The sequence below is a fragment of the Zonotrichia leucophrys genome, chromosome 3 (genome assembly GCF_028769735.1).
Source record: "Zonotrichia leucophrys gambelii isolate GWCS_2022_RI chromosome 3, RI_Zleu_2.0, whole genome shotgun sequence".
In the NCBI taxonomy this organism is placed as follows: Eukaryota; Metazoa; Chordata; class Aves; order Passeriformes; family Passerellidae; genus Zonotrichia; species Zonotrichia leucophrys.
In genome coordinates this window covers 47,645,199-47,667,498 of record NC_088172.1, presented here as the reverse complement: position 1 = coordinate 47,667,498, position 22,300 = coordinate 47,645,199, and the positions used below count along the sequence as shown (strand labels likewise).

The 22,300-nt window shown below is 37.0% G+C and overlaps 1 protein-coding gene across 22 annotated transcripts in view; it reads left to right on the top strand.

The window, feature by feature from the left end:
* The window catches only part of EPB41L2 (erythrocyte membrane protein band 4.1 like 2), a 137,623-nt gene that overhangs the window by 64,916 nt on the left and 50,407 nt on the right, over positions 1 to 22,300 (top strand). For all 22 annotated transcript variants that reach the window (XR_010439545.1, XM_064708060.1, XM_064708061.1 and 19 more), the window contains 2 exons: positions 11,209 to 11,672; positions 12,691 to 12,903. Coding sequence is in view for 21 of the 22 variants with exons in the window: in XM_064708060.1 (XP_064564130.1) it covers positions 11,223 to 11,672; positions 12,691 to 12,903 (663 nt within the window). In the remaining variant the exon portion in view is untranslated. The remainder of the gene's footprint in view (positions 1 to 11,208; positions 11,673 to 12,690; positions 12,904 to 22,300) is intronic.

Sequence of the window (22,300 nt, the reverse complement as noted above, 5' to 3'; positions counted from 1 at the left end):
TAAATATGCTTTCAAGCATTTCTTCAGTCAGCATGTAAAATGATGAGCCCAAAAGGAAACAAGAAACCCCTCAGCCAATGCAGACTGGGAGTGACACCCAAAGACTTTTCAGCGCAGAGTTCATAGTATCGTGCTGTGTGTATTTGTGATAATAAAATTTTAAGATGATAAATTACTGTCATCTTGGAGCTGTGTTTGCTTAGGACTCTTTCAAAGCTTTGAGACTTTTCAGCATGTACAGAATGAGAACTGGAAGTGCAGCCCAAGAAGACAGAATAAAGCCTCTGCTTGGCCTGGAAGCTTACTGTGACAACACACCACCCACCCCCATTTGTATGTGGTCATTAAAAGGCTTTTCTGCAATGGGTGAGGCTGCTTTGGTAAACTGCAATTTGTGATGTATATTCTTATATGTGAATGTAATTAAATTTGTGGTTTGGCAGGACAGCATTCCTTTTTCCTTGTCTACAGGACAGTTCTAAATACTCCTCCCCACCTTGTTCTTGGGGTTCACAAATGAATTATTCTTTTAAATCTTTCTTATCTATTGTCATTCCCTAACTCTCCAAAGAAAAGTTTGTTTAAATAGTTACTCCCTTGGGACTTTCATGCATATCCTGTTATCTGTTTTATATTACAATCTTTCATGCTGGGAATGTCCTTCCAAAAAGCACAAAACAGCTAAAGCACTTAGATGACGAATAAACATGTTAAGTGCTGAAGTCTAGGCACAAACCCAGCATTATTAGCATTGGGTTTTGCCTTTTTTTTTTTCATTAAACTTGTTTCTGACCTCTAGATTCAGACATGAACTAGGCTCCTTTCACTTGTCTCACCCAGAGATGTTGCAGTGGTTGCAGTGTTGTTAGTTGTGAAGCCACTGCCATGAAAAGTAGGAAACTTTCAGAAAGTGGCTCATGTTTTCACTCTTCTAATCAAATACCAGCATTCAGAAGAGCCCATGGGAGTGATGAAGTTTTGGCTGCCAGTTTTATTTGCTCAGCTAAGAGGCATCTCTACTGCTTTTTGTTGCTTGGGATTGGCAGAGCTAACTCCCACAGGAGCAATAGATGCATACTTTTTAGAAGAGCAGTATTATCTCTAGTTTCAGTACTTCTTATATATTCAGTACATAAGTATGTAGGAAATAGTTTGCAGTGTTGTGCTTTACATATATTATTTGATGTGCATTATAATTATTTTGAGTAGGTGGGAAACACTCATCAAATTGGTTCTGCTTTTTCAAGGGACTACTTCTGTTCCTGCAGCCCATGAAAGACTCAGTTGGCTTTTGCTAGCTGCAAACATAAAAACTAAAATACCAAAACATGACCTCTCAGGTGGTTAACCTCTGAGGTTTGGGGAATGTGGGAGAACAGTCAGGGAATATTGGATAGCTTTTATTCATTGAAGCAGGAAGTGAGAATTATCCTGGTTTTAACTATTGTGTTTTTAATTTGTGGTACTTGTTTTTGGTTTGGTTTGGGATTTTTTTTCGTAAATTCTGTTATACAGTTAATAACCTGGTGCTTACTTGCATGTGCATTAAGCTCTTCACAGGTTCTTCAACGGATGAGTCACATACTGGTAACAACCTACCCAGCAAAGACACAGCTGCAACTTTCCAAAAATACTTGACCATATACCTTGAGACATTGCACTTACTTGGAATTTGGACTAAGCCAGGGATGTCGTTTAGTCAAGTATTTGAAACTGAATTTATTATTGGTGGAAAGTGTGGCAGTATCAATTTCTGTATTATTACTTGAATCCTGATTCAGGAAAACAGACACTAAAAAAAAGAATTGTGGCAGGAGATGATTCTCCTGACATCTGCGTAAAAGGCTTTACAATTTTATTGTCACTTTTTCCAACTCTGTTTCCCTCAGTAAGGACAAACATCTACCAGTATTGTTCAAGTGGCTTGCCTAAGAGAACTGTGCCCTCTGTGGTGCTTATATTTGGCAATAGCAAAAATGAAATGCCCTTTAAAGTGGAAATACAGAACTGATGTGGCTGCCAAAGTCGTCACTTTTGTGGTTATGTTTAGACCCTAAAGCTTTGTAAACATTTGTCGATTGAACTCTGGTCTTGCACATGCCAGAGCAAACTGTCTTAATGCATTTGTCAGTTGTGTTTTGGCTATGGTTCCTGAGTTGGATGAGCTGAAATAAAAAGCTAGCAGGCATTTTGAATGTGATCTCAGTAGCATCCACATCTGTATGACATTCAGCCTCAATGTGCTTGTGAAAAAAATTTAATGGTTACATCTGCTTATGAAAATGACTTTTAAATGTGTGTGTACTGGTCTCTGTCTCTACTGAAAGCACAGAGTAGTTGCTTCTCTTTTTTCCGTGACATCGAATCCTGGTATTGCAGAGATTTCTCTTTTTGCATGCTGTTGTGCCCTTCCTGAACATGTGAGAGGGTAATAATTCTCTATATGACTTCCACTGAAAAGGAAATGGATACTTGTCAAAACAATGATGTGAATCTGGAATTCCACCATTCAGGAACTTTATTACACTGGGGCCTTCCAGTCTGCAGTACAAAAAATTCTCAGGTACTAGTACATTATTTTTCACCAAGTTGGCAAGTGTTTTGATTAACTATGTTGTTGTAAGTGCCTTGTAAGCATAATGCATGCAAGGGTGAACATAATGTTGCCACTATAAAAAAAAGCTGGTTTTAATCTTGTCAATACATTATAAAGAGAAAGAATGATAGTTGGAAATGGAATTTTTTGTTGTGGCATCTAAAAATCAATCACCTCCAAATCAGAATAATGCAAATAATTTACAGAACTCAAATGGGGTGTTCATTGTCCACCCCTACCCCCACAGCTTTGTCATTAAGAAGTGGAAAAATATAAATGTTTTCCTGTGCTTCAGTGAAATTGTGTCTGTCATAGAGCCAGCCATTTGCCAAGGTGGGATAGAGTGGAAGGATAGGAATGGAGATTGGAGGGACAGCATTGCTTGGAACAAACAAATACTCACTGCTGGTTTTAATCTCTAAAATTGTGATTATCATGAGGGTTTAATGTGAACAGCCAAAACCCACTGTGAACTTGCAGAGTTGATTTTAAAAACAAGGCAGAGATTTTTCTCAAAATCTGTGTTGATCTTAGTTTGTTGGACAGATAACAGGAAAACAGAGCTGTCTCTTGACCCATGTTCATTTTCTGTCTGCTGGAATGAATTTGGAACTAAATCCCGTTTTTCCACTTGAGCTTGTCCTTCTCTAGCAGCGTCAGGGCCTGGGTGGGGTCACTTGTTCAATACAGCTTTTCAGAATGACTGTTGGATTCTCATCAGATTGCAGCACTTTTTTCAGCGCTGGGGAAGAGCACAAAGCTATTTTGATAAACAGATTATATTTGTGCTTAGGTACTCTGGCAAAGACAAATTTCTTGATTTAAATTAATTGGCTGTTTGATACTTATTCTTTGCCTTAATATAGCAGTGTGTTTGTGGATTGAAAATACAGAAGGAACAGATTTCTGTTATCTCTGGGTATGGCAGAGATGGCACAAAGAGAACTGCAGGATGTGTATTGGCTTAAATGTGATCTCAATTTTCCAGTGTGGGCATTGCAACTTGGCTACATGCAGTATTTGTGTTCTGATTTTCTTGAAGGCCTTGGGGTTGAGTTTTACATGTTCCATTGGTGCTGTTACAAACATGATGCAGTTTTCACTGAATTTCATTTGGTTTGGAAAACAGCACTTTGCATCATTATTTTCTTAGTTTTATTACACATTTTTAGACTGCTGCACAGTGTCAGGAAATAAATTTTAACAAAAATAGCTTTTAAAGAATTCTTATGAGTTTTCATGTCTTGTAGTATTATGTCTCCTTTCTGGAGTTTTCCTTCAACTGACTTAACCATTTAAACTAAACCTTAAAATTGAATATGGATTTCAGTAACCAAGTTATTCACCAGGCGAAATGGAGATGGCCTGTGGCAGGTGTTCTATGGAAAGTTGAGGCACTTGGGTGATAAGTATGTGTTGTACTGCTTTAACAGGAAAAAGGATTTTGAGAAATAGTAATGTTCCAGGATGTAACTTGAGTTTACAGAGAGTAGAGGTGACTTCCCCAGAGTTGCTTTACAGAAATTTGTCAACATAATAGTTTTATTGTGAAAATACTCTATCTAAACTGCAGATACTCACTTGCAATTTTAGACAGAAGTAGTTTTTTCTGTCACATTCAGTTTGCTGTCTATGTCCTTGATTTTTTTCTTTGCCTTCACAGCAATCTTCAGAATTACCCAAGTATTTGTCTTACACTGTTGTTTCAGAGCTACCTTATAAATTCTCACCTTCCTATGCAGGAACTTGCCAGTGTTTGATGATGCGTTTTCTGTGTTCTGTGCATTGCAAGGAATGGTTACACAGCTACAATAATTTTATCATTTCTACTCTTGGAGATAAGCATAGGTGTTATGTGAATATGTGAAAGTATTTAGACTCACACATGTTCTGTACACGTGTAACTAATTTATATTGTCATGGAGTCATGATTCACTGTCTGGCTCTGAAGTTATATTTATTAAAATATGTTATGCTAATACTTCTGTGAAAACATTCCATCACTTTGTCTTAATCTGGGAATTGCATCTGAAATTGGAGTATTGTTGACATTTTAAGTTTGGCCTTTGAAATGTGCTGCTGACTTTCAGAGCTATTATGGCACCATCTGCTGACCAATACACAGAGTGGCAACGTCAGTTTGCTCACCTGGTTACCTCCTGCAGAATGAGCTCCCAGTTTAAGAGGAAGCCAAAGGAGAATCTTTAGGAGAAAGGGCAAATTTTTTATGGGTTTACATTTGGGAAAAACTTTTACTAGGAGATATTATTACAAAGGCAATGTCAGAATCAATACAGATTTCATTGTCTACTCACTTGAATTATTGCTTAAGCTTCCTCCATGAACTGTGAAGCTTTAAAAGAAGGAATTTGGGGGTTTTTTTGGCTATGTATGGCACAGGATTGTTCTTGGTAGTTGGTTTTTCAATGTGTTACCTTCTGAGCCAGCAGTGAAGAGCCATGACAACAGCAGGAGATGTGTCCAGGCCCAGCTCTGGTGGTCTTGTCACAGCCTGGGAAGGCAATGGACTGTGACAGGCTTCTGCCCTGTGGCTGCTGCAGGGACTCACAAAACAGCCGAGTCTGCAGTCTGTCTCTTCAGCCTCTGCAGTTAACCTTGATTTGTGTGCACTGTGATCATCAGGGAAGGAGCAGACTGGAGCAGTGCTTGTCATGTTCAGTGTGTGTAAATGTTTGGGTAAAATTGCTAGATATCATCATTGATTAATCATTTAAAAATAGGTGATTGGATTTTAGGTGCATAAAGATAATGGATTATATATATATATATTTTATATAGTCTTTGGCCTTTGTATGATCTGTTTTGTTTCAAGAATGTGCTTAAAAATGAATGTAATCCAAATTATTAGATTTAGCTTTCAAAGTATGTTTGTAAGTGTAAACACTTCTGTGTATTTATACATACAGAGAAGGATGCAAGTTCCTGTGGGAGAACTGGGGTGGTGTTGGGTTGATATTTGACAATATTTAATTGGGAACTCTATGATGTGAATGTTGCAAATTGATCTAAGCCAATTTTAGAGATGTTTTTGCTTTCTTAAGGATCTCAAAATTGAAAACTTCATTATTTAGTAGAATTTATTCCTTGGTGTTCAGAACACTCCATGTCTTTTCAATTGTAGTTATTCATTTAAATAATGACTAAAAGAAGAAATTTTATTTACTTTTTACTTTGTCTGCTTTTACAATGTGTGCAGGTTATATTGGCACCTTCAGCAAAATGCTACACAGAATCATGGTATACCATGAGTTATGTTGTTTATATACCAATGATAAAATACGAGTCTTAAAATTAGCAGAAATCTAAAATAAAATTATTTAGTTACCACTTTCAGCAAAATTTAAAATATAAATTATTGTACTCTACAGAAAAGAACTGATTTTTGTTTTTGAAAAAATATAGTTGTAGTACCAAGTTCCTCAGATATTGCATACTGTTTAAACCAGATTCTTCTACACTCTCAAATATGAATAACAGTTCCAGCTAGGATTTTACTTCTTTATAGCTTTTATATCAACAAATCTTACATGTTGAAAGCAGCGAGCATGAATGATGTTTCTAACCAACTGTGAAATGCAGATCAGGCTTCTGCTGAGCTTCAGATCAATAATATGACAAGAAATAAACAACTTTATTTGGGAGCATTTTTGCTTTGTTTTAGGCAGTTGAAATACACATGACCTTGTTTCAGGTTTTTGTGTATATTTTTTCAGATAATAGAAATTTTCTTTGATATATTTTTGGAATTTTTTGTGTGTAGCCCATGTGAGATAAGTATTTGGAATATTTATGAAGATAGTGATTTAAAAAATAAATTATTAATACTATGGTGATCCAGAAAATTACCTGACTTGCACAGACACACATTGGCTTTTAGTGCACTGAGCTGTAATTTATTTCTGTAGAAGTAGGTTGATGTTTTTTTCCTTTTGTTTCTATGACATGATGGTTTCTCTGTGAATCGTAGTAGACTGATGGAGATAAAACTATCAAAGTGATTTTTATTTCTGGAGTTTGCTATGAATTTCAGTGACAAACTGCAAAAGGATGAAACAAGTTTAGGGCTGCTTTTTCTACTTTTATGTAGTCAGAAAATAAGTAAAATGAGATCCAGAAATGTATGGAACAAGGATCTGGATTTGTTCGTCTGTGCTGATAAATAAGAAATACTGTAACGGAAGCAGTGAATTAAAGCATCATCAAAGAAAACTTCATTTTGTTGCAGTTGGTTTTAATATTGGCTGTGATCTTTGAGCTACACTACTTTTTTCTTTCCCTCTCTTCTTTCCCTTTTATTTTTCTTAAACTTCATGTTATATTTGACATGTCTTCTATTTCTAGTTTATCTATGGTGCCAGGAATCCTTTTGGTCAGAAAACTGCATTTCAGGAATTTATGCTGGAAGCTGGAAGAAAAGTATCAACCAGGTGACCAATCTATACACACCTGAGAGTAAATAGTGTAAGGAAAAAATGTAGCATCCTTTTCTGCTTTCAGCTGTGAACTTGGGCCAGCACTAAGTTTCTTCTCAGCGCAATAAAAAGAGAGAGGAAGGGATGAATGGGGAGGGGTGAGAATATCTGTTGTCTTCAGTTGCTTCCTATCAGCACCCTTGCTTGGGGAAGTTGGTAGAGTTAGAAATGGGGCAGATCATTTGCTTCCTGTAAAAGTGGGATCGCTTTTACAAAATCACCTTCTCTTCAGAAAGTGCAACGTGTTTTGCAGTACTTTCTGCCATCCCACCCCAACCTTCATCCTTGCAGTTTAGGTAGTCATTCAGTTGGCATGAGCCAAGTTTTCAGGAGGATTACAAAAGATACAGCTGTTATCAATTGTGGTATAATGCTTATAGGTGTAATGTCAATTGCAAAATCTACCAAGATTGTTCTTTTCCCTGTTCAGACATTGGTAATCCTTTATTTGAGCATCGCCCTAAGGCTCCTTCTCTTTAGTCTACTCTTGCTGCAAGATTGTTATTCTCCTTTCTCAATTCCAAATGAAACACAGGATTAATGTTACCTTGCAATACAAAAAAGGTGAGATAAGGAGAACCCTATCCTGCTGCAGTTGTTACAGAGCTTACAAAAGATTATAGGGGCAAAAATATTTAGTGTGCTCACACCACATAGTAAGAATAAATGAGAGTTTACTTGAAGACGGGAAAGCAAGGAAACATGCAGTTGAAGTTGAGAATTTCAAATTTGCAATCTGATTTGATCTATTTCGTCCCTATATCACTTCTGAGACAAATGCTGTCTGCTGCTTGTTTCCATTTGCTTTCTGGTGCACTGTTGGCTGTTACACCCGAGAGAGCTGTGTGAGATCCTGTGAGGTCTTCCCTGTGGGCAGCAGGGAATCAGGAAAAAGCCACTTTCAGAAAACCTGGTTTCTTGATTGCTTGACTATAGTGAAGGGTAACATCAGAGGCTTTACAGACTGCAGTAATACAGAACTCCAGTGTTTTGTCCCTCCCTATTCCTGTTTTTTTCTGTGAACTACAAAACTGGAGGATCTGACAGAGCATTGAGATAGGGAATGTGAGACCCAATTTTGTGTTTCTCAAGGGATAGCTAATTCTTGTACAAACATGCAACCCTGGAAAAAAGAAATGTATCAAGCTAATGTGGTAGAGAAGGTAGGTGTTTTGGGAAGACTGTAACTTACACTCTTGGTCAGTGCCCTTGTGTAGTTAACTCTTCCACCTCTTCACAGTTAATTCAGAGACTACTGGGGTATAAAGAAATACACAGGCTCAGCAGAGAGGTGTGCTTTCTTTTGTCAGGTTCTTCCGTCTATTCCTCCTCTCTTCCTCTCCCCTCCCTGCCCCAAAAAGCACTAAACTTACAAGCTTATAGGAAATTGAGCTCACGAAAGAAATCCCTCCTGCTGTGGGCATCAAATAAAGGCATTAAGTGAACACGGACAGACCTCTTCAGACCGGGGCGGTAACCAGTTTCCCTTGCTTCTGCAGTATAAAGCTACGTTCTCTGTATAACTTTGATTATGAAAACCTGGACGCTTGAAGATGCAAAACCTTTCTTGTTTTCCATCAAGCAAGTTTGTACCACCCACTGCTATTCTGTCTAAATTTAATCAGTTAAGATGTGTGACTTGATATTCTCAGTTTCTTTTATTCTTAGAACAATATCATAGGGATGTGTTTCTAGGGTGACTGATTTTGCTTAGCTCTAAGGAATTTTCTGGAGATGTCTCCTTTTTGGCTGTATAATCAAATTGTGATATTAATTTTGAGAGTGGCATATAATGATTTTGTTATTAGTTTGTTCATATATTTCATTAGTTTTTCATATATTTCAGACAAAAAAGAGCAGGAAATATAGTGACTTCCCTATAACTTCTTTGAAGATTTGTATATCAAGTACTATAAAATTGTTTTAGCTACTTTTTGAGAAAAAGTAGGTTCTTTCAGAGATGTATGAAAAAAAATCACCACCATCTCTGTTACTTATGAAGTCTCCCTTATAAATTCATTAAGCAATGTGGATTGTTATTCTCTCATCAGCAGAAGTTTCAATTTTTCTCAGGGAAAGTTGAGTTTGGTTTTCTAGATTGTTCATTTTTCATTTTGATAATAAAGTTTTACATTATTATGTTAATAAGGTACCTACCATTTGGAAAGAACACGAGGATTTCTGTATGAGACACAAAGGTGATAGCAAAATGTAATTTGATTAGTGGCAGCTTGAGAACTAGCATACTAATATATGGCTTTAAATAGCAAATTCTTTAATCTCAACAGTCAAATGGAAACCTGCCTTTCAGAGGCCTGTTACCTCTGAGATAAATGGTACTTACATAATGTGTAATACTGTGTCACAAGCTTTAATAGTAGTATTCAAACTTGAAGGATTTTATAAAAAGTGGTAGAAATTATTACATAGTAATGTAATGTAATGTACAAGTTATTACATAACTGTAATATTTAAGCTTGACATGTATTCAGAAGTCTCTAGTGTAGCAGTAAAGGTACTGACTTTTAATTTAATTCCGCATTGGGGAAGGCTTTGATTTTAGATAGTGAAGTGCTAAGTGATGAACAAAAACCTCCCATACGCCATTGTAGCTACTTTGGTCTCAAGTTACTTAATGTGAATTTGTACATAGTTCAAGGCTCCTATGTGCAGGCTTCTTAGTAAGATAACTGTCAAGATGATGTTTCCTTTGGCTCAGTTTTGCTCTTCTCTTTGACCAGAATGGCTTCTCTTGTATATTTAGGTTTCTATTAGTTCCCTTTTTTTTCTTTCTTTCATATTAGGGATTGGTTTAGTTTAATTGTTTCTGACTGCTTATGGATGTGCTTTGGAAACCTGGAGGCAATATTTTGCTGCTGCCTTGTGATCTAAACTGGTTCTCAATCAGCTTCAAATGCAGTTTAAAGTGCTGTGCAAGTTAATTACATCGAGCCTGAGCTTGATAACCTTCTTGACTCCTTTTGGACATGGGTGGGAGCAGTGGAGTTCAGCAAGAGCTGAACTAAGAGCCTCCTGCCTCTAATGCCACATATTGAAGATAATCATAATGGAGAGGGTTCCCATGTTATAAAGATATAAACGTGATTGTAGTTAACTGCTAAACTTTAGGGCAGAAAAACAGACCATCAATTTAAAATTAATTGTTTTCAGAAGATTGTAAGTAAATACCCATGATGAATAATGAAATCTAATGATTATAAACTTTTGTTGGACCCTTGTATGCTTATTTTTGTTGGCTCATGTCAATAAATTCCAAAATAGTAGTTATACTACATTTTAGAGCAATGCAGCACAGTCCAGTGCCACACAGATAACCACATTTTTTTTATTCTAGTTATATTTTTTTTCAACAAATACTAATAATGTTAAGTTGAAAGGTTATTATTGCATATCCTGCTGTTACGGAATTGTGATTTTTTTCTTTAATTTCACTGAAGGAAGAGTAAGCAGAAGCAATGAGAATATAAGAGTTACATATGATTTTATGTTATTCAGAACCCAATTTTACCTTAATTAAAAATGTATGTTCCCCAGCATTATTAGTAATTTCAGCAATATCACTGACTTACAATTTCACAATTTTTTATACTCATTATCATGCTCACCTTCCTTTTGTACTTGTTCTTTGGTAATCTCGCTCTTTCATTTCTTCCAAGAATTTATTTAAAGTTTGTAAATGTCACCAAATGCTAGGGGGGTTGTACCTACCAGTTCTACTAGAGAAGGTAGTTGCTCTTCTGAAAATTCATTTTCTAGGTCTGCTAAGGAGCTCAGTAAAAAGAAGACGGAAGTTACCTCTGAAATAATCTTGGCCAATAACATTAAGAATACTTTATAATAAAACAAATGCCTTTCAGTGAGCACACTTGGAATTTTATCAAAGAGAAGGAAACTGTAGATCTTTCATCTGCAGAGCACTAAGTTTTAGCTTACTGGTCTTACTTGTGAACTCAAAATTTGAAAAGAAGTATGTCTTTAACCCTACTAAATTTAATAATCTACAAGAGTTTATGAACTACTACAAATTACTGCAAATAATTAGTTAGTAAAAGTTGTGATGCTGCATATCAAAACTATTTTTATTGTTGCTTCTTTTAGTGTCAGTTGTGATAATGACAACTGAAGTTGGTTCAGAGACCGAAGTAAAGAAGGATTCTGAGCAGCTGGGACCAGACAAAGCCAAGGACAAGCCTGAAGAAACATCAGGGACTCCAGGAGATCAAAAGTCCAGGGAAACATCCTCTGGAGAAGCTCAAGATTCTTCTGTCCCAGCACCAACCAGCCAAAGTAGTCCAAGTAGCCAGAAGAAGGAAAAATCTTCACCTGAAAGCAAGGGTATTTCTCGTTTCCTTCCCCCTTGGCTTAAGAAACAAAAGTCCTACACCTTGGCAGAGCCCAGAGATGAGCCCAAGAAGAAGGCCACAGGGGAAGAGCAAGTAGTTGAAGAAAGTGTAAGCCAGGCACTAGAGGGGGTGGCTCAGCCGAGAAGGAGCTTGGAAGAAGCAACTGAAAACCGGCAGAATGACAAAGAAAAACACTCCGTTAGCAGTGCTGAAATACAGGTACGTGTGGGAAGGCTCACAGGTACTTTGGAGTAATTTTAATGGAACCCGATTAATGAATTATGTAATTCTTGTAAAGCTTTGTTAGGATCATATTGGGGAAAAAATGACAGCTATTCTGGTTGCTAGGTTCCAGTCCTGCTTTCTGTGAAGTTGCATTTCAGCTCTTAACATTGATATTCTAGGGTGGCAAAGGCACAGAGACAATGTTTTGTATGAGGAGGGGCTGGGACAGTTGACACTGGTCAGCCTGAGGAAGAGAAGGAGGAAGGGGAATCTTACCAGTATGTATTAATACCTGAATGGAAGGAATGCTGAGTCGCCAGACCCTTCTCAGTGGTATGCAGTTACATGACCAAAGGCAAAGGACCCAAATTAAACCCATGAAATTACATCTCAAATCACAAGAAATCTTTTTTACTCTGATGGTGGCAGGACCTTTCCTTGGCAAGGGACGTGGCCAGCTGGTGGTGGTGCCTCACAGGCCTCACAGGGTGGTAAAGGGGTGAGTCAGACATTGAAACAGATCAGCCAGAGATATTGTGGAGTCTTCCCCTATGAAAATATCCAAAACCCAACTGGATATGGTCCTGGGCAAATTGCCCTCTGTGACCTTAGGGCATTGGACTAGATCTCAAGAGATCCTTTCAAACCTCAACCATTCTGTGATTCTGTATCACTACCACTTGGCTTTCATAAGCACTGGGGTTTAGTTTGGTATAACTCCTGGAGTTTCTTAATAAAATTGTTTCTCTTTGGAAGAAAGACAATAACTCATATTAAAAAAAATGCAAATCTTATTTCAAGAAAAGGGGGAAAAAAGGCACCTCCTCTTGTTTGACAGTAAGAATATCTGGTCCCTAAAAGAGGACCTTAGTGCTTATGCTGGCTGTTGTGTTTCCAGTATGTGCATACCTTTAATGAATGGTAACTGACTTAGTTATTAGTAGCTTATAAAAGGAATGGACAAGTGTAAAATATTCTCCTTCCTGAGTTTGTTTAACTGTATTTTATATAGCCTTCCAAAGAAGATGGTAAAGAAACAGAAGTAGAGGAAGTTGCAGAGAAAAAGGAAGAAACACAAGAAGAAAAAGAAAAAAGGGAGACAAAAGAAGTGCAGACAGCTGAAATTAAAATAGATAACATTCCTAAGAAGTCTCCAAAGAAAATCAAAACTGTGCAGTGTAAGGTGATGCTTCTGGATGGCACGGAGTACAGCTGTGACCTAGAGGTAAGGCATCAAATAATTGTATAAAGAGCATTCTCTGTAGGGAAAAGAAAACTTGCTTTCATTGTACCTAGTGTTTAACCCTATCACTAGGACTAATTTAACGTTTCAGTTTAAGATACTATCTTTAAAACCATATCAGTTCATTCTTAGAAATGCCCTCTGCAGTACACGTGCTGATTATTTGACAGCTCAAACTTGATTATTTTTCTAAAACATTAAGGTTTTCCTGAAAGTAGTGGGACATGTGCTGATAAAGTTTTCTTGAGTTCATTAATTTTTTCTCAAGTTATCTCAGCTGGAGATAATTTCTTTTAACCTTTGAAGTTTAAAAAGTTTGAATTTTTCTTCAGAAAGAAAAATTCCATTACAGCTATAAAACAGATATTCGACATTCTGTTCTAGTTCCTCATTTTCACAAAAATTGACTGCAGGGTAGTAACCCTGGAGTAGTTGTTGGTTTGGGATTTTTTTTTCCACATAAATCAGGATATTTAAATCAGAATGGCATCTCTGTTTTAATTAAAGGCTATGTGAGTTTGATCGTCCTGGGCTTTTTCCCCAACCTAAATTGAGACTTAAATAAAGTGATGGCTTACCACAGATCTAAGAATATGCCATTTTGTATTTATAACTCAGTATTTTAAGTATGTCATGATCCAGTTAAGTCATTTGCCAAGAACTAAGTTTTCTCATTATTTGCAGTAAGAGTTTCCTGTAAGAACAATAGTAAAAGTGATTTAAGAGGGGAAAAAGTTGTGAAGAAACAATTTGTTTTATATGTTAATTTGAATTATTTATAGGACATGAGCAGTGCTGACTGCAATTTTATGGATGAATTAGTGTTCTTAAATACATGTAGAGTTTTTTATGCTCTACTACCATATCAAAATACTTAAAGTCTCAGAAAGCCATATCAACTGATAACTGAAATTTCAGTTTGTGCTTTCTGCAAAAGATCCTAGTATATTTCTGATACTAGAAAGTCTTCCTTCAATAATTAGTGTTTGGGTAAATGCTGGTTTATTTCTGCTTTTTCAAAGTTACTGAAATGATATAAGAATTAAAAAACAAAGAAACAAAATTTTTGCAGTCGAAGTCCAGTTTACTTTGGTTGACTTCCTAGTACATTAGGTTTAATTTGCGGCAATTGTCATGATTTTCACATTCCTGATGCCTCTTCCAGTATACTGTGAACTGTAAACCAGCTTCTTTATATTTAAAATATATATTCTTGCTAATGGCGAAGTAAAACTGAAAAATATCTTGTTTTCATTGCTGTTATATAACAGCTTTTGGTAGAATCCTGTCTTTTTCTAACACTTATTCTAAACCTTCATGATAATCAGTAATAAAATCTGAGCTAATACACTATTGGGGATTTTTCTGTCTGACCTGCAATCCTATTCCTTTTTCCTTTTAGAACTGCATCAATTTGTATTCACATAAACTAAAAGGAGTGTGAAAGAAAAGAAAATATGAAGACAAAACCTCATTAATTTAGTCTCTGACAAATTTTGCCAGTTGTTCATTCCTACTGTATGTGTCTTTGTATAAAGCAAAAGCTGGGTGCAAGCATAAAAGGAAAGAAAGCCATGATGCAGTAGCTTCAGTTTCAGCACACAGATCAAGGCTGATCAGGAGTCTCACCAGTAACTAAATACTGAGCATTTTGTGCCCACTTAGTAGATATAATATTATACAAATAATTAGTAGCAGTCATGAATCATGATATGAGGACTTAATACTTGAGTTCAGCTATTGTATACCTTAGATTCACTAAAACTGAAATAGAAAATCTTGAATTAATAGTAATGCTTTGTTTCTTAAAAAATAAGTGTTGATGCATTATTCTTAGAACATAAGCTGTTTCAGTCAGAGAAGCTTTACTCTTCCAGCTTGAGTATGTTCTAATCAGTAAATGGTTAATGGCAAAAGTTTGGAGATGTGATTTGGAAACTTACAGAAAAAGGGAGGGTTATGGTTACGTGTGAGAACATTTGAGCTGGAGAGACAAGTCCCATGGGACCTTAGAGAATACACCCACCAGTACTCAGTGAGCTGGCTGATGTTCCTTCATGGCCAAACTTGACCATACTGGAAATGTCCCAGCAGTTAGGGGAACTTCCTGGGATTTTTTTTTTTTCTTCGGGGTAGGGGTAGCAAATGTCATTCCTATTTTCAGGAAACTTTTTTTTAATGCCATCTTAGGTTCTTAAAATTCATAGTTTTGTGTATGGCCCCTTTAGCAATATAGTTAGATCTCAGTTATTTATGCTAGGAAAAAGCAGTTGCATAAAATCTCACCTGTTTGTCATGGTTGTCCAAGTACCTGCTTTTCTCTAGGTTTTTGGTGTTATTTTTTTTTTTCTTTTAAGTAAGATAAATCCCTAAGTAATTGAGAACTCTTAGGCTTGTTCTGCACTTGTACGATTACAAGCCTGCACTTTAAGACTTCATACTGTCTGGAAGGGCAGATGAGTTCAGGTATAATATCCCTAGCATTTCCTATTAACAGCTTCTAAAATAGCAGCTCTTTTGTTACTGCTCATTGAATTCCATTATATATGCCAGTCTGACACCTCTCTCTTCATTTCTTTCTATTTTCCCTTCTTTTAAAAAGCACTCTTTGTGTAGATTGAGATGCTAGATGAAGAGTTCTGACACGTTTTTATATTTCCATTCTGTTTTCTGTCCATCCTCTTCATAATTTTTCCTGAGAGAACAGAATATCCACTGACAATAGTCTGTGTGCTTAGGAAGAAATGCCATTTCAGTAGACCAGAAACTACTCTCTAAACTCCTGTCCACGTGATAGTTAGATTTCTATCCTGCTTATATTCCCTTTTGCTTTGTGAGCTTAATTTAGTTTTAGACATATTTGTGGTTATGTTTCTTCAGCTCCAGTGATTTAAAACATTTCAACAGACTTAAATTTTTATAACATGATTTTGAATTTTGAATAGGGAGACAAGGAAACATTGTTTTATATAATGTTTTGTACAAAATCCAATTTTTACACATATCCAACCACTCCCTCCCCCACTTTCCATTCCCCTCCAACACTGAAGCTGATTTTATTTCTTATTTTGCAAAGTAACATTTGGTACATCATAAATTAGAATGATATCTCGAAGATAACTGGAATAGATTTTTTTTCAAGCTTAAAAAATTGATTTTTCGATTCAGGAAAATATTGGTGAGCTTTTACAGAATATGTATAACAGTTGTATTAGAAAGGAGGCTACAGTTTTTGCTTAAGGTTGGTGTTTAATGACAGTTCATCTGGAATTAGTTTTTTAAAAAATGTATCATCTCTGAGATTTAGACTCGGCAGCAAAAGCCTTATAGAGGTTTTTCTGAACCAGGCTCTCCATGCTTCACTAAACATTTCTAGAAATTTAATATTTACCGAGTGACAAGTGGATATCCTAACTTGCTGTAACTTGAGTTCAGCTATATTTTTAAACATTTAAGTTCTGTAGTATGAAGCTGAGATAGGCAGAGGGATTAATTTAACTGAATTGGTGAAGTCCTGTGATTATAATGTGGCTGAAACAAATTTGTGTCTATTGACATACTTGTTTTCTGTCCTGGCTGCCACAGATTGGTTTGTGTAATAATAATCTTTATGTTCTCAAGGATCTTTTTGTCTTGGTATGGCAAGATCCCCTGTAAGCAAGAGGTTAATGCTGCATTATTGTCAGCTGAAAAGGACACAGGTGGAAGTAGGTTTTGCATAAAGAAATCTTGTATCATGTCACTTTTTTTTGGTTTTTTTTTTTGTACTCTGGAATTTTCAGATGGGAGTTTTTGGAGCAAATATATGTAAGAAATGGAATATATATGTACTATTTAAGAAAAAAATCCAGTTAAAAACTTAATTATAGCACTAAAATTTTGCATGTATGTGCATTTTTTTCTAACTGGAACTAGATTAGTTTATTTTGGATGGATTTGGTACATCTGCAAAATCAGAGTGTTAATAAAAAAGGAATTTATTACAATTTAACGTCTGGTTAATATGAAATTGATGTAACTTCTTCCTAATGTGGCATTTTCTTGGAATCTGTATTGAGTTAAAGCACCTTTTGGAAAAAAGAAGCATATGTGACATACAAGTTGCATTGAAAAATATATCAGAGTAAACAAAAACCGGTTTCTGTGACAAAATATTCTGAAATTGAATTCCTGTGGTGAGTGGTACAGAATAGAAATGGGTAGGAGGTGCTCACCTGGAAAGAATATAGCTTCAAGATGTTGAGATAGTATACTAATATATGAAATTGTGGGGAAAAAAAAGTTCACTCCTGGTGAATTAGGATGTTTTTAATCGGATATTAAAACATCTTTGCAAATGACTGTAATTTGATGCTATTCATCCACAGTTCAGAATTTGTCCTTAAATATTGCTGTAGGAGTACAGGTACATTTGAACCTTTCTTGTTTCTTTGCCACTTGGGTTTTATGTATTGGTAATTACCTTAGGTTCTTTTTTGCAGCCGCCTAGTGTTATTTGACAGTGGAGTTATTTCTTCTGGCTTGTTTTTGCATGTCTTTCACATTGCCCCAGGCATGCCTGACATGGTTGATCTTTAGATTTCAGTATAAAGCAAATCTCAGATATTTGTCTTTTTGATGTTACTTTGTAAATTAATTTATCACTTCTGAGAGTCATCTACTCTTTCCCTGAGAACTCTTTATTTTGCCTTAGTAGATCTTTGAGTGATGTGAACTTGACAGTTTGAACTTAAAGTCAGTAATCCTTTATCTATGGAACTGTTTGAACAGGTATTTCAGTTTCTTTTGCGATTATTTCTTTTTACTTCACACCTGTCTTTGTACTTTCATTAATTTTGAAGATGCAAATTTGAAGGACCTGGTTTGTAATCTTTCTGGATTATGGCTTCTCCAAATGTCCTTGTCTGAGCGCCAGTATAGACACAACACCCAAGGTACTCCACTGTTGCCTGGAGAAGTCCATGACGTGAGAGCTAAACCTTGTGCTAGGTGAAACCTGTTCTTCAGTTCTTTGTAATTTGAAATTCTCACTGTTGTGTTTTGTGGTTTTTGATCTTTCCCAGAAATGAACTGCATTCAGTTCACCAGTGCAGAGATCCTGCTTGTAATCTTGCATGGTTGATAAAATGTGGTCTGCATCTTGGCTGCTTGCTCCGGGGAGTTAAAATTTCAGTGGGAATCGTGTTGCAAACATTTATACAAGCCACTCTTCAAACTTGCTTTATATTGTTATTTTGGAACCTGTAAAGTTTTATAAGGCAGCAAAAATATCCTCCATTACAATGTTATATTAAAATTCCTTTACCTTTAGTATTTTAGTTCCCGAAGTCCATAGGTTCCATATTAATAAAATAGATTGATTTTCTGTGCTCTGTTGCTTTAAAGTAATCTTCTGAAATAAATCACAAAATAATATTGCATGCAAGTACTTTAATAAAAAACAGGAGTTACATGTACACAATACGTTCATTCATAGAGCATAAGCAATTGATTTTATTATTTCGAGCTTAAAACTATTGTAACTCTAAAAGATAACACCTACTTGGCCTCAGAATCTTCAGAGTAACATGTGAATGCCTGGAGAGATGGAAAGAGGAAGAAGCTATTGTTGAATAGTTCTGGGGGAGCATGACTTACAACAAGTTTCACAGGCTGTGAATTGTTAAAAGACTTTCAGTTACCTTTCATTGCTTTAAAGAGTTAAAGGAATAACAGCCTGTTAGTTTATCACAGGCAGTTCTCAAGGTACTGAGGATGAAAGCTAATGAGTGGTATTTGCCAAAGACTGTGACTGAACATTTGTGCTTGCTTGAAATGACAGAACCATATTAAAGGATAAAATAACCTTGGTTCGTGATTCAATAGGGTAATATTTGAGATGTGATGGCCTGTTGAGTTTTAATAGCTTGAATAGGCAGACTGTTGGAATATTTAAGACTTAATTTTTAGGAGCAATTTTAATTTTTTTAGCACAGTGCAAATGATGTAATTTTGACCTACTCCTTTCCTGATAATTGATCTCTGTGGGAGGTATAAATTACTGATGTGTTACTGTGAACTACATGTATCTCTTGCTTTTGTGGAGGAAATAAATTTGCATTTTTCCTCTCATTCTGTGGTTTTGTAGAGAGTTGTGAAGAAATTCTGTCACTGAATTTGGGATCTGCAGTAAAGATTGGTTTAGATTTTCTGTTTGAAATATAAACTGTGTTTCAGTAGAGAATAACAGTTCAAAGAAACAAAAAGAAGTGCTAAGTGCATAATGATTGCTAGTTAGAAGCAAATGAAGATCCTATTGGGTTTGTTTACTGCATTCAGTCAGTGGTCTAATTAAATATTTATGACAAAAGGCATTTAAAGGATGCCAGCACTGACCGTATTTTATGCACGTATGAACAAGTGAAATATATCAGAGTTGACACAGACTCTATGGTTACTTACAGTTTGCTAATACAAAGTAAAAATATGTTTGCTCAATGTACAATTAAGATCAGTCTTTAACCCTGAATTAAGAAAACTCTGAATGAAGCTGATATGGAACAGATGTTTAATTGTAGTAGAGTTTTGATTTGCAAATCTTTTTCTGACTGCTCAGATGTCTAGTCTAGGTTTATTCAAGCACTAAGTGGTCTGTTTAAAGTATGACATCTTTTATTTAGAAAAAGGAAAATAGGGATGATGTTAAATTTGGCACATTCTTAAAATATTTGTCTAGATTCAACAGACACCACCAAAAGTAATGTTTATGAGTGAAATCATCTCAGTCCCTGGGGATTTTTTGCCTTCTTCTGCACCCTTGAGCACGGCTCCTTGCCAAGGGCTCCTTTGGGCCATTCTGCCTGTGTTCTCTCCTGCTGCTTTGGTGCCTCCAAGGCCCCACTCATGCCCTTCCTCTCTGCCTTTCTTTGCCACTCCAAGTTTGTAGCAGGAGTGAACTCCTGTATTCCCTTGGTTTGGTTTTCCCCAGGGTTCTTGTTTGTACAAGGCACTCTGGTTTGCTGCAGCATCAGGAGCTGGCACTTTCAGCTCTGCCTGCATGAAATACAAGTGCAGGCCAGGCATGAGAGCACTTTTCATGCATCACTGGCCAAGAAGCACAGCAAAGCAATTTTTTGCAGCCAAAAAAAATATGCTCGTCATTGATCTGCATCATGCTTTTGAAAACAACCCAGGCTGTTGCACATCTCCTCCTCTCTTCCATTTGACCAATCCTTATTCTTCAGGTCTCAGGAAACAGGGACTGCGTGGTTCATATTCCAGCTTCTCCTTTCTGTGGCCTGGCCTTTGCTGCAAAGGATCTTTTGATTTTTTTTTTAAACAAAACTGGGGAATGCTTTAGTCTGGGCCTGGCTACAGAATTGCGTTGTGTTAATGCCTGTGAGCACTGACTCTTAAACCAATTCAGAAAATAAAATGAAATTCAATCTTTTTTCCTCCTGTAAATACGTGTCTTTGAAAATGTTTCTGGAGCTGAAAAACTCCTGGCATTTCAGGCAAATACCAGTCTCATCATTAGTCAGCTTCTGGATCCTGCTCCTGTGCTTGCCTGTAGACACTTGTGGTTAGTCACTTTGAAGATGGACCCTTGCTCTCATGGGGTACTGTTGTTCTCAAATGTAATAAAATGTTTTATTACATTTCTCCAAGGGAAATGGCTCAATCATTTCTAAAGATGAGGACAAGAAGAAAAAAAATCTCTGGGGAAATAATAGGTATTGAACACTTCAAAAGTTTTGTCACTCAGTTTGGAAGCATGTCCTGAATTCGGCTAAGGGTTTGATCTCTGAAGAGATAAGTGGAATTCTGCCATTCTGTGGAAACTGAATGATTAACTGAATGAAATTCAGATTCACTGAATGAACACAGGAAACTTAAAAACTGTACTTGTTTTTGTTGGTTTTTTTTCCCCCCAAATTTCTTCAAATGGTTACATAAGTTTGAGATAATCCACATCTCTCAGACCCATCAGATGGTACATGCCTCCTCCCCACACAGAGAAATTCAGTGCCTAGGCTGGGACATGATTCCCCATTCAATCCTTTCTGCTAGTGCAGGGTGGGAAGAAATGTTGAGATTTCCCTCTGCCTGTACTGCTACAGAAAGGAGAAGGAAGGAAAAAGAATAGGATAGATCGTTTCAGGTGGAAAGGACCTCCAGTGATCATCGAGTTCTGCTGCCTGATTGCCAACCCTTTAAGGGTAAGGAAGCACCCAGGCCACAAGGGCTGACCTAAAGGTCATGTCCAAATGGCTTTCAAACACTGACATGCTTGGGGCATCAGTCACCTCCTAGGAAGCTATTACACTGATTGGTCGCCCCTGTGGTAAAGAAATGCTTCCTAATGTCACATCTAAACGTTCCATGGTGCAGCTTTGAACTGCTTTGACACGTTCCCATGTGTCCTGTCACTGAGCCCATGGAGAAAAGCTCAGTACCTGCTTCTTCACCTCTGTCAGGAAGCTGTAGGGAGCAATGAGGCCACCCCTCAGCCTCCTTTTCTCTAACATAGACAAGCCCGAAGACCTAAGCCAGTCCTCATAGGACGTTCCTTCCAGCCCTTTCCCCAGCTTTGTTGTTGCCTTCTGGACATATTCAGGGACCATCACATCCCTCTTAATTTTTGGGCCCCAGAACTGTTTACAGTACTCGAGGTGTGGCTGTACAAAGCTGAGTGCAGCAGGATAATCACCTCTTTTGTCTGGATGGTTGAACACAGGGTTTGATGCATCCCAGGATGGGATTTGCCCTCCTGGCTGCCTGCGCTCTCCCTGCTGGCTCACACTGAGCTGCTGCTGAGCAGCACTCCCAGATCCATCTCTGCAGGGCTGGTCTGCAGCCACTCCTCTCCCAGTTTGTACCTGTGCCCAGCATTACTCTGTCCCAGGTACAGAATCTGGCATTTGCTGGATTTCCTGCCACTGACTGCCCAATGCACTGATCTATCCACATTGCTCTGTAGGGTTTCTCATCCCTTAAGGGAGTGAGTAGCACCTCCCACTTGAGTATCACCAGCAAACTTGCTAATGGTGCATTCAACTCCTGCATCCCTATCATAGATAAATGTATTGAACAGAACTGGTAGCTGTGAATGTTTATATTGTATCAGTAGTTTGCAGCTTGTATAGCCAAACAGATCCATGATATCCTAATTTCCAGTTGCATAGAAATTTCCATTGTGTATGTCAGCTGCAATTGCTTTGCTCTGGTTTGCTCTTTTTTTGAAAAGGACATGAAGAACATAAAAATGCTACCTCTAGTTTTACGAGATGGTTGCATTATGAGGTGGCATCTGCAGAGTCTAAATACAGGCTTGAAATTGGTACTAGAATAACCTTGGTTACATGTGTTCTTTTTATGTTCTCACTTAAAAGAAAGCATA